Consider the following 11,566-nt stretch of genomic DNA (forward strand, 5'->3'; position numbering starts at 1 on the left):
GTCACTGGGAATCTGTTTTTTATTAATTTGGTGAACTGACCCTTAACACTAAGTCCACAACAGGACTCCATCAGAGCTGAAATTTAACCAGGGTGCCTTGCAGCTGTCCCCTACAGAAAATCCAAGTGGAAGTATCCATGTGGGGTGCCAGACCAAACATCTGGAAAGGTGGAGGCAAGGGAGGTGGAGAGAATATAAGGATAAAATAGAGGTGTTGGAGGGCGGCTCAGCAGGGAGATGAGAGCTCCTCCGGCTCCCTGCTGATGTTGAGTAGGCCGTGACATTTCCAATTTGCTCAAATTGATCGCCCGCCAGACCTTCTCTTCCCTGCCTTCCCCGTCTGTGGTGAAGCCCATGCCCAGACTGTGCCGTGTTATGATAAATGTGCTAAATGTCAAGGACTTGAAACCCAGCTCAGATCCTCCATAGCTACGCTCCATTTAGTATTCTGCCTCTCCAGCTGGGAGAGAAATTTTGCCCCTGAGCTCAGGAATGTTGGTTTGTGATACTAAGTCCCCAGAGATGTGAATGCTTTTGACAAATGTTCCAAATACTGTTCACATACTGTATATACTATATGCTTTCGCTTATTTCAGAGATCTGTTGTTTTAAATAGGTGAAGGTATCATATTTAGAACTTTGAGTCACAAGGTTCCTTCTTCAAATGCTTCGAGTCTGATGCTTTTTGGGTGTTTAGGCGAGTCCCAGTCAAGTCTGTGGCACGGCAGCACTGAAGGCCAGAATCAGTCGATAAGGAGACTCGTCTACATACTGACGAAAACAGTGGCACATGCTCAACGAAACTCGTCCATTGTTAGCTAGAGGCGGGATACCTGAGACAAGGTCACACTTAATTACTGAAGTGCACATCAAAGTTTGTCTTTGGAGCCCGTGTCGTATTTGTTTATAGGATTAGGTCTCCAGCCAGCATACACCAAGCAAGTCTGTTTCAAGCCTGACCTTCTGAGAAGCAATGGAGTCATCCTTTCATTAGCAAGGAGGGTGGTACTGCACCTCAAACGCCCCCACCCTCCCACTCTCCGTCCTCTCTACGTAATTGAAATTTTCCGGGAGCTATTTCTCACTTTTCAACAGACTCACATCTTTCTCTTCTCAGATCTTTTTAAATTTCACAAGTGTCTGCCACAGGTATTCCTTTGAATAAAATAAGTACTCCAAAGAAAATACAGCACATGCCTTGGTTCAGGATCTGATGACACTGACATGACCACCTACATCACAATGAGTTCAAAGAAAATGTAAGCCAGCCAGCTCAACAAGAATCCCCCTATATCCTAAACACTTCAACAAGAGATGAAACTGCAGGTCATGTTCCCTACAAGAGCTCATCTCTCACTGGAGATTGTGCTGTCGTTGGGAAAAGTGTATACGGTGCTGATGTGAGAATATGAACAGGGACACACAGTATAGCTTTCCTTCATTTCCACACAAAGATATTTTTTGAAAGAGACTTTACAGTAATGAGGCACCTTGCTGAGGCAAAGATGCATCAGTGGCAAGGTTGCAGTCCTAGTCGCTGCTGTTTTTGCTCACCAGCTGTTTCAACACAAAGGCACTGCTTTCCATGCCTGTGAAATTCACATGACTTCAGAGCAAAGGTTCTACTGAGTCTTCAGATCCTGCCCCTGTTTACCCACTACAAGAGGACTGTTCCCGATCTCACACACAACCTTACTCCATGGCAAAAAAAAACTGAATACAGTTGGTCTGTTTAGAGAGAGGGGTAAAGTGGTTGCACTCAGTGTCATCATTTGAGTGGGTTTATATCAAAGCCCAGGGCCAGACAAGAGGTCTCACCGAGGATAGTTTTCAGTTCAGACCTGGTATATTCTGACTCAGTGGCAGCCAGTATTTCTGTGTTATTGTAAGGGTTATATACAGAAGGGTGACAGATTAAAGGAGATAATAAATGAATGCCCACTGAATGACTGAAAATGATGTGACTTGTATACTATACTGCCTTCGCAGTCACCAGATCTCAACCCAGTTGACCAGTGTGCGTACCATGTAAAGATTCTAATTTTAGTCTTGAGATCCAGCCACTGTCAGTCATTCTCATAAAGATTTGGTGACCAATAAAAGATAAAGGTAAAGATTTAAGAACGGTGAATAAAAAGGACAGCAGTGTCAAAGTCCAGTGGACAAGTGAAGTGGAGAAAAAGCAAATCAGTGCAAATTAAACTGTAAACTATGGATAAATGTTAATAGTGAAAATCATATCCATCTTGGTCCAAGCACATGCATCAACTGGTGTGATCTGACAGGATTTAGTCACATCTACTGCCAGAACTTTGTCATTGCAGACAGTCATACGCGTGTTGTTTACTCAGTCATAAAGTTTGTGTTCCTTCCCAACTAACAAGCACTAAAAATCTGCCCAAGTTGTTGGAAACGGCCTTTAAATGTGGCCTGTCCAGTCTTAAAAGTTGTGTCCCCACCTTTAGACAGTGCTTCAAAACACCAAATGAGGGAATATCTTTTGAAAGAATGGTGTTCATCCCTCCAGCAGAGTTTAGAGACTTGGAGAATCAATGCTCATTTGCACTGAAGCTGTTCTGGCAGCCCAACACCTTACTAAGACACTTTATGTTGGTTTGTCCTTTCATTTGTCACCCATCTGTAAGAATGCAGTTAAAATAGATTTGTCTTCTTGTATTTTTTTATGTAATGTTGGTTATCACATTTAGTGGCTTTTCCAGTGCATCTTCAGTGGAAATCTAGGTGAGCTGAAAATGAAAGCTGGACTGGCAGAAATAGTTTGAATCGAGTGATAAATTAGGAGGAACTGTCCTCCACTGGGGTGATATTTACATTCACAAAATCCTCCTCAGTCACTGTCCCTTAGTGATAATTAATTTGAATTATTATGAGCTAGGGAATAATTTATCATCACTTACCGAACCCTAGCTTAATAAATGTATCAATTCATACAACATGAGCTTAACCTTTGGCACTGCTAGGCTCAGCTGCAAATGCAGACAAATGCATGCATTTGAAATGCAAGAGACAGAAGGTAATACTAAGCTTAAAATCTAGATCGAATTTCACTTTAAATCGTTAAACTGGAATTTAGTTCTACCTTGTGGGGGTGGTTGTGTGGTGTCTTAAACACTGTTTTGAGCATAAACACAAAGCCAAACTTATTTGGTTAGTATGTCATTAATGTTTCTTACAAAATTTTTAAAAACACAAATGGATCCCTCACCAAGACTCACATGCTGAGCACAGCTTCACTACTGAACAGTGAACAGGTGACCTACTAATACAGACCTATGGGGGTTAGGAACTCTTTTATCTAATTAGAAGTAATGTAAATACATTGCTTTGCAATTAAAAGTTGTTTTAGTGAAAGTAGATGTGTCAGATTCAAAATGGTCTTTATTATCAAAAGCTAACATACCCAGAATTAGAACTGTTCCAGAATATATCAAGTAGGTAGAGTACTGTCATATATCACCTCACACCTCCCTCACCCTACCCAACATTGTCATGGAAAAGTGAACCCTTTGGAATCATCTGCTATTAAGTATAAATTAGTTTTAAATAAGGTCACATCTCTATCTAAGTTAACATAAATCTGCAACACAGTCTGTTTTAACTAATAACACACGTCTCAGTGTATTGTTCTTCTCCATATTGAGCACATCATTCAAACGCTCACATGTAGTCTGAAAAAGGTATGTGAACTTCTCAGCTAATGACATCAACAAAGCTAATTAGGGGTCAGGAGTTAGCAAAACAAGTCCAATCAATGCAGCCAGATTGAAGGTGTGGGTTACAGTTACTTTGATCTTGAAAAAAACAAACACTTAGTTTCCTCTTTACAAGAAACATCTGCTGACCTGAGCCATGCTGACACAAAAGAGAACCTAGAAGATTTCTGATCATGAGTTGCTGATTTGCATAAAGCTACAAAGGTTTACAAGGTAGACCACAGTTAGACCAACTGTCTATAAACACAGATGATTTAGTGCTGTGGCTACTCTCCCTAGAAGTGGGCACCCAGAAAGCGTTCCTCCAGAGGCACAACGCAGAATGATCGATGAGGTTAGAACAGAAGCCCAGAGATGCAGCTGAGTCTTAAAGGCTTCACATACTTTTTCTTGTCACTGTATACCGAAATCATTACATCTCCAAAATGCTCAAAGGAGAAATTGAAGACCTTAAAGCACAAAGTGTTTTTTAACCTACAATTTACATCATGAGTGCGAGTTTACCTCCATAAGCTATGTGCACAGAAAGGGACCGGTGCTTACCGACATCCTATCTAATGGGGACTCATGGTGGAATATGAACTGGACATTTTTAGAGAAACAGTTGTCCATATTTGTCAATATTTGTCAATATTTGCAGTGTTTCTTGGGTGTTTGCCTTCCACACAAATTGGCTCCATTTGTTCCCTCATACTGTACAAAAGCAAGGCACCCTCAAACATTTCCCCAGGCCCCTCTCTTTTCCTGAAGTGTCGGATAGTACCCTCACAGACATTTCATTCACTGCTGAATAGTGAAAGGTGGTGACAACAGACTGGGTACCTTGAGCACTGATGACCTTCTTTAGTTAAATAATAGTGTATTGTTGTAAAGCTTACAGCATAAGATTTTCTTGCCTCATGGCTCAGTAGAAAATGTTCTGCTAAACAAATGATTTAGGTTCATATATAAATAATGCAATATATATTTATTGTCAACATGTTTGTGTGTTTCTTTGTGTGTGTACTGACCTTATACTGACCTGTATAACTGTCTCCACTTCATGCAGGAACACTAAACGCCTTCCTAAAACAGAAGGGCCAAACAACTTCAGAGGGTCCCGTGTGGTCCCTAAGTGGTAACCAAGGTGAACGGTGGAAGCAGGCCAAAGTAAGCATCCACCCAACAGCGTCGTTCCAGGTGCGAGCAAAAAACTCAATCAATGCAATACGTAGCAGCAGTGCCCCTGCTGCCCTCTATTTTCTCCTCTGTCTGTGTTGGTATGGTGAAGTATTCATTTCCTTGGGGTTGCATATTGATGTGGCACTTCACAATCCTCGATATTAAGCAGAGAAGTGGACGGGATCCATAGACATTGTTTGCTATTGAGAAAGCAATATATCATTCATGCATTGCCATTTTTATGGTTGCATTTGTGAAAGGTAATTACAATTTCAGCTGCACTTCTGTGTCTTTTTTGTTCTCACTCTGACTTCTATCTGTTCGAGCACCACAGGCATTCCTAGTTTTACATTTTGTGACATTAAAAAGTGAAACAAACCATCACCACCTGCTATTGTTTTTTTACGAGACACTTTAGCCAAATGACAGTGCGTGTTTATTTTTAGACTGTAGCATTGCAAATTGTCTTGTTTTTGTGATCTTCCAAGGGTATATATGTAATAAGATAAACTTGTTTTTCTCTCTCTAGGTGGTACTGGAAGGTGTCCGGGGACCAGGCATCGAGGGAGATATCGCCATCGATGACGTCACGCTGGAGGAAGGGGAGTGTCGAGACCCGCCGCCCAGTGAGTAACACCAAATTTCTGCTTCCTCCATCCCCTTTTCTGGCCCCTCTTATCTGAGCTCCAGGCTCTTGTTCTACACCCTCACTGGACAAAGTAGAGATTTACAAGAGTGGATCTAATCATAGACAGTTGCCAGCATTGAACTACCATCTCATGTGAAAAAAAAAACCCCAGTTACTATAGCAACAGTGTTGTAATCACATGAGTGATAGCCACGCCGGCTGAGTGGAGCACTGTAATTGCACCGCAGGAACAAACAGAAGGTAAAAACAGAAAACAGGACACAGAAAATGGCCTGCGGTTGACAAGGTGATACCGGTAGGCAGATAAACACCATTCTTTTAATTTATTTCCTGTTATTTATGGTTAGTGGAACATTATTTCCAGGAGCTTCTCAAATTTAGACATCCCTTTAACATATCATAAATGAATTGCAGTAATTCATTAGCAGCAAACCACAAGGCATCTAAAAGGAAATCAAACTCAGTGGTCTCAGTCTATAAGATGTATTCTTTTTATTACTGCAAGATTATTATTCGGGTTATTTTTCATTTGGATCCATTATGATTCAAAGCGACAACATTAATTCATTTGGAGTTATAGGAGTGGTCGCCCAGGCTGAGAACAGAGTAGTGTTATGAATTATGCAATTCAATCTTGCATGATGAATCTTACATGACTTTATGTGATGTAAGAGGGAAAAAATGAAAAAATACTGTATATGAACTATAATAGAGAACTGGTTCAAGGCACGTTCTGACTGATGTCACTCAAAAAATTGGTTCAGAGTTGTTGTAGGATCTGGTCATACAGATTAGCTGTGCCTTAAAGAATAGTTTGCATTTTAGAAAATAATTCTTAATCACTTTTTTTTGCCAGCTGTTATATGGGAAAATAAATACCACCCCCTTGTCCTTTTTTTTAAAAACATTTAGCCTTGAAACTTGAAACTGTAGCCAGGAGATATCCAAAAGTGCTATACAGTAGGTGGTAACTGGATTTGCTTGAGGTCCTTGAAGATGTTTCACCTCTTATACGAGAAGCTTCTTCTGTCATGACTGGCTGGTGGGGCATCCAAGGTATTTAACCACCATGGAGTCATTAACACCTTGGGTTCTGGTCACATGAGTCAAGGTGTGAATGGCTGTTAAAATGCCTATCGGGACTGCACTGTAAATGGCTGATAAGTGGTATCGTAATTGCCATCTATAGCAGGTTTGGATAAATAGTAACATGCCCACAATGAATGAGAATCTCCACAGACAGACATTAGGTCAGTCCAGCATAAAGTGTCAGGAGACATTTTTGTGCTTTGTAAAGACATTAGATAACTTTTTCCTGTTTCTTTTACCTACTTAGATCTCAACTGCACGGCTCCATTCACATGCTCCCATATATGGCTGCTATGTGTCATCTTGGTGATGACCCTCCTAGAAGGTCAGAGGTGACCCTTCTCTCCATCATCTCAGAGGCAAATATTCAGACCCACCGTCTGTGAGCTATACCCTCGGCATCCAATCACCAAAGATTCATGCATCCTGAAAGCAGCAGTGGTCCCCTGACGGACCACAGAGGGGCCGACATGAATGCAAGAGAGAGAAAATAGTGATAAAAAACTTACACAAAAGGTAATAAAGAAGTTGCGCTAATTTTTTAAGAGACCTCTTTTACAGAAAACACTCCTCAGAGCAGGACTCGGGACGCCTTTGCGAGCACAAAGACAGGTGGGCGATGACTAAGCCTGGACTTTGGCAAGAGAGTTCACAAGCATCGAGAGAGTATCATTTGTAAAGCACAAGAACAATTTTATGAAGTTATGAAAATATCTTTGGAAAGCAGTGGAAAACAGACACTGCTGACTTTTTGAAGAGGAAATAACAATTCCCTGCTACAAATACATGGAATCAGACCTTTTTCTGTGTAACTTTATTCTCATTTTCTTGCACCAGATGCCAATCACTGACACTTGTTTTTCACTCTAGCCCAGCCTCACGTCACACCTTGGCATTTCTTTATCTGCTTGGTGCTGTACTGTAGAAAAACAAGGACTCTGCCAACATTTTGTTCTGTCTGCTTATTCCCCCTGTAGCTGCCTATGTATCTTTTAACACTGTGCTCACGAGTCCAAGTGGCCAACCGACAGTATGGTGGCATAACAATAAGTCCAGAAGAATCAGCAGAGGTGTAGACAGCCGGACTGGAGGGCAGACAGAAGTTAAAACTTAGAGGCTGAAATGAGACGGAGAGATGGAAAGACAGCAGAAAAGGAAAGGCAGAGAGTAGAGAAAGGTCAGATTAGTGAGGTCTGATTTGAATATTCAATCAGCAGTCTGCCTGTGGAACAGAAGCCACTTTACTTTCTGCCATGAAACAAAGTGCCTTCAGATTACAAACTGAATCGTGAGCCTGGGTGTTAATCAACATCAAACACATCTCTGTTCATGTTTCCTCTGATGGGCTATTTTCTATGTTTCTTTTGCCCCACAAGTGCTGATGGGAGGGCATGTGCGTTCAGAGGGAGTATAGTGTTGTACTACATCTGGGTTTTACCTCAGACGGGACAGTTCTTGTGTGTGTGTGTGTGTGTGTGTGTGTGTGTGTGTACGACTGTGTGTTTTTTGTGTGTGTGCATGCCCCTAAGCCTACAGCTATGCCTAGGCATAGTTCAGTGAGAGGGCAGACATCCAGGCAGTGCTAGCAGAACCTGAGCACAGGTTTGACAGATTTGGAAACCATTTGATAAAAAAAAAAAAAACAGTGGCAACAGTGAAAGTGAGGCTCTGGATCTTTTTTTTTTTTTTTTTTTTTTTTTTCAGGAAAAAGACAAGAAGTTTAAGATCACACAGCAGGATAAAGACACTTTGTCGAATGAATACCCCACTCTCTCTTCTCATAATTCTCCTTCCCTGTGGGCGAGCATTTTTTAACAAAAGAAAAGAACAACTGCTGAATAAAACATTGCATTGTACAGGGAGGAAAGTAGGAACTTTGGGACAGCAGGCTCTTCATTAGGGTGATGTGCCTCACCCCTATCCTCCGCCATTTATATGGAACAATATGAGAATAAAAGATAATAATGACCATAATAATAGTCATGATATTTTATTACTCTAGCGAGAATGTTTCTCTGCTTTTACACAAACTGTGAAGATTGACTGTGGAAGATCTACCTGAGACCATAACCTTAACCAGCGGGGTTTTTAAAAAAAATCTATTGTAAAAATGAGAAAATAACAAAATGAAAAATTCCGTTCATTGTTGGTTATGACAAATGTTTTGAGGACTTGTGTCTTGTTTCTTATTTTTTTCTGTTGAAGATGACTTAACTTCCTTTCTCTTCTTGTTGTCTCCCTCTGCATTGCTGAAGTATCAAAGCTGATGGAAGCATAAGAAGTAAACCAATCTGGTAACTGTATAACTTGTAAATGTCAAAGAAGCTCTATTCAAAGGTTTATGATAAATGTTTTATGTTGGAGTACAGGAAGCACAACATACAGTTTAAGGTCTCAACATATACAATACATTTGATATTTTTCTGCACATACATGTCAAGCTCCCACAAATTCAGGCTTCTTGTCACTCTGAAACACATTTAACAGCAAATTAATCATTTAAGCTTATTACATTCATATTTATAGTGCAACCACAGTGCTAATGAACACAGCGGGACCCCAGTCCAGAGGATAAATGAAATCCACATGAATTGCGAGACTAAGTAAAGGTTCATGGTGTTGTGGTTGTTCAGCATATGTAGCCTCTTCAGTGAAAGCCTGGGTTAGTCTGAGTAGGTCGTGTACATGCGTGAGCATAAAGCTGTGTACAATAGGTGTGAAACTGATACATGTAAAGAAGATATGCTAGGCAAAACAGAGCAGAATGATTTCATTTCAGGGTATCCTTACAATATCATTATGGTTTCTGTGATGGTGTTACAGACACATTATCACAGGTATCATCTGACATCCATTTCTGCTATTTTGTTTTAATAAATTATGGATGCTTTCATTTCTGTCTTTTTTTTTCATAAGGCCCAGATCACAATGAATGTAAATGGAGTTGTGGGGGGAGTTATTTTCTTACAGTATGGCTGTAATGTTTTACTGAAGCTTATGTTTTTTCTGTGCTTTTGATGATGAGAACTTTTAGACTTTCATAGGCTGTTCTGGACACATTAAAAATATGACATACATGTATCTGACTTTGACACAGTTTCCAAAAATATAACCCAAGATAAAACATCTTTTCGGCACTCACTATATCCTCCTGTGGTATAGTAGGTAACGAAAAGTGCCAAAGTGCCCAGTGTAGTTGTCACTGTCACTAAGTATAGAGTATTTTACCATATTTTTGTTCCTTTTACCTGGTCAGTTCAAAATTACAATAATGTATCAGCATATAATAATAGTGGCACCTATAAATATGAATGATTAGAAATTACAGCTGGATTTACATAGAAGAACACCTTTGGTATTACTTTAATAATGCTGTCAAGGGTTTAAAGGAACGATATTGGGGAATGAGCTTATTCATTTTCTTGCCAAGAGTCCAAGGAGAAAGTTTTATGTTTGATAAATATGGCGCTCCAGCCTGGAGACTGAGCTTAGCTTAGCACAGAGACTGGAAATGATCAACAGCTAGGTAGCCTGGCTGTGTCTAAATGAAATCCGCTCACTCTAAAATTAAAGTGAACACATCTTTTTTGTACAATCCATCCAAAAAAGAGAAAGTAGGAAGTTGCATTTTTGCAGGTTGCGAAAAATTGTATGTCACATAACCCCCTGTAAAACCGTACCTTGTTGTTATACTTTTTTATATAAATTGAACAAACATTATATAGTGTGTTGTTTAGTTAACTTTGCTGGTAGCTGATTTTGTTACCTTTGGACAGAGCTTGACTAACATTCTCCTTGATTTTCCAGTCTTTGTGCTAAGCTGAGCTAAGCTAACCAGCTGCTGCCTGTAGCTGTGTAGTGGTATCAGTCTTTTCAACCAACTTTCACCAAGATAGAACTTAAGTGTATTTCCCAAAATGTTCAACTGTTGCTTTAAAATAACAGCCTGGGTATTAAAAACACCTTCTCTATTCCCTCTCAGTGGCCATGCTGTGAAATATTTCTATGTGTTGTAAATGTATCAGTTTCAAAAACTGGCAGATCAAATTTTTATCCAGGTTTTGTGGTGTATAGTATGTGCTGGGTACATTCATATATATCTGCAAAAATTCATCTGCGTGCAGGAAAAATTGGCTAATTTTACCAGAATTGCAACTGAAATTGGATAGCAAAGTGAACAATTGTTTTCATGGTATTGCAGCTCTTACCATATCCTTCATTTCCCTTTCTTTGCATTTCATACACCCTGTGTCAGTCTTTGCCATATGTCTATACGAGGCCCGTGAGCCTGGGGAGTAGCTTGCACCCTCAGCTCTGCTCTGTTTGTCGATAAAAATCCTCTAAGCTACTTCAAAGTACAATTGGCGAGGATTAACAGGTTCTGAGTATGTAAACGGTGTGACATTTGGTTTTCCTACACTGACTTTATTTTGATGATGAGAGCCTTCTGTAGTTCAGCAAGTACTGAAGTGTTCATAAGGAGAAATGCATATGTAAGGTATTTGTTGCTTCTGATTAGATTGGGTGCTGCAGCTGAATGTGTCACTGTATGTCCAATATTTTTCTTTTTTTTAACATCGCTATGCCTCAGCTCCAGACATTTTGTGTGTGTTGTGCTTCCCACCAGCACATAGTACAGTATTAGATGTTTCTCTTGGCAGTAACTTTAATTTGATGCTTCTCTAAGAGTTAACATAATTTTTAATAGATGGTTACAAAAATAACCTTTCAATGTAATGCAATCAAATTAAACAACTTGAAAGTACAGTCTTAAATGCACCGTAGTATTCAGTCACTAAAAAAAAACTAATGTTCTGAAGCTCGTAGTCTCAACAAATACTGAACATTATAATTAAGGTGTTTGGGTTGCTGGTATTGCATTGCATGCTTTGTAACACTGCTGAAAACAAACACAACTTTGTCTTTATTGCAT

At 39.9% G+C, this 11,566-nt stretch overlaps 1 protein-coding gene across 4 annotated transcripts in view; it reads left to right on the forward strand.

Moving 5' to 3' along the window:
- The window catches only part of LOC109962148 (MAM domain-containing glycosylphosphatidylinositol anchor protein 2), a 178,469-nt gene extending 167,857 nt beyond the window's left edge, over positions 1 to 10,612 (forward strand). For all 4 annotated transcript variants that reach the window (XM_020603594.1, XM_020603597.1, XM_020603595.1 and 1 more), the window contains exons 16-18: positions 4,783 to 4,913; positions 5,425 to 5,521; positions 6,881 to 10,612. In XM_020603594.1, the coding sequence (XP_020459250.1) occupies positions 4,783 to 4,913; positions 5,425 to 5,521; positions 6,881 to 6,969 (317 nt within the window). In that variant the 3' untranslated portion in view covers positions 6,970 to 10,612. The remainder of the gene's footprint in view (positions 1 to 4,782; positions 4,914 to 5,424; positions 5,522 to 6,880) is intronic.
- Positions 10,613 to 11,566: the final 954 nt, after the last annotated feature.

Source organism: Monopterus albus, unplaced genomic scaffold (genome assembly GCF_001952655.1).
Source record: "Monopterus albus unplaced genomic scaffold, M_albus_1.0 scaffold62.1, whole genome shotgun sequence".
NCBI lineage: Eukaryota > Metazoa > Chordata > Actinopteri > Synbranchiformes > Synbranchidae > Monopterus > Monopterus albus.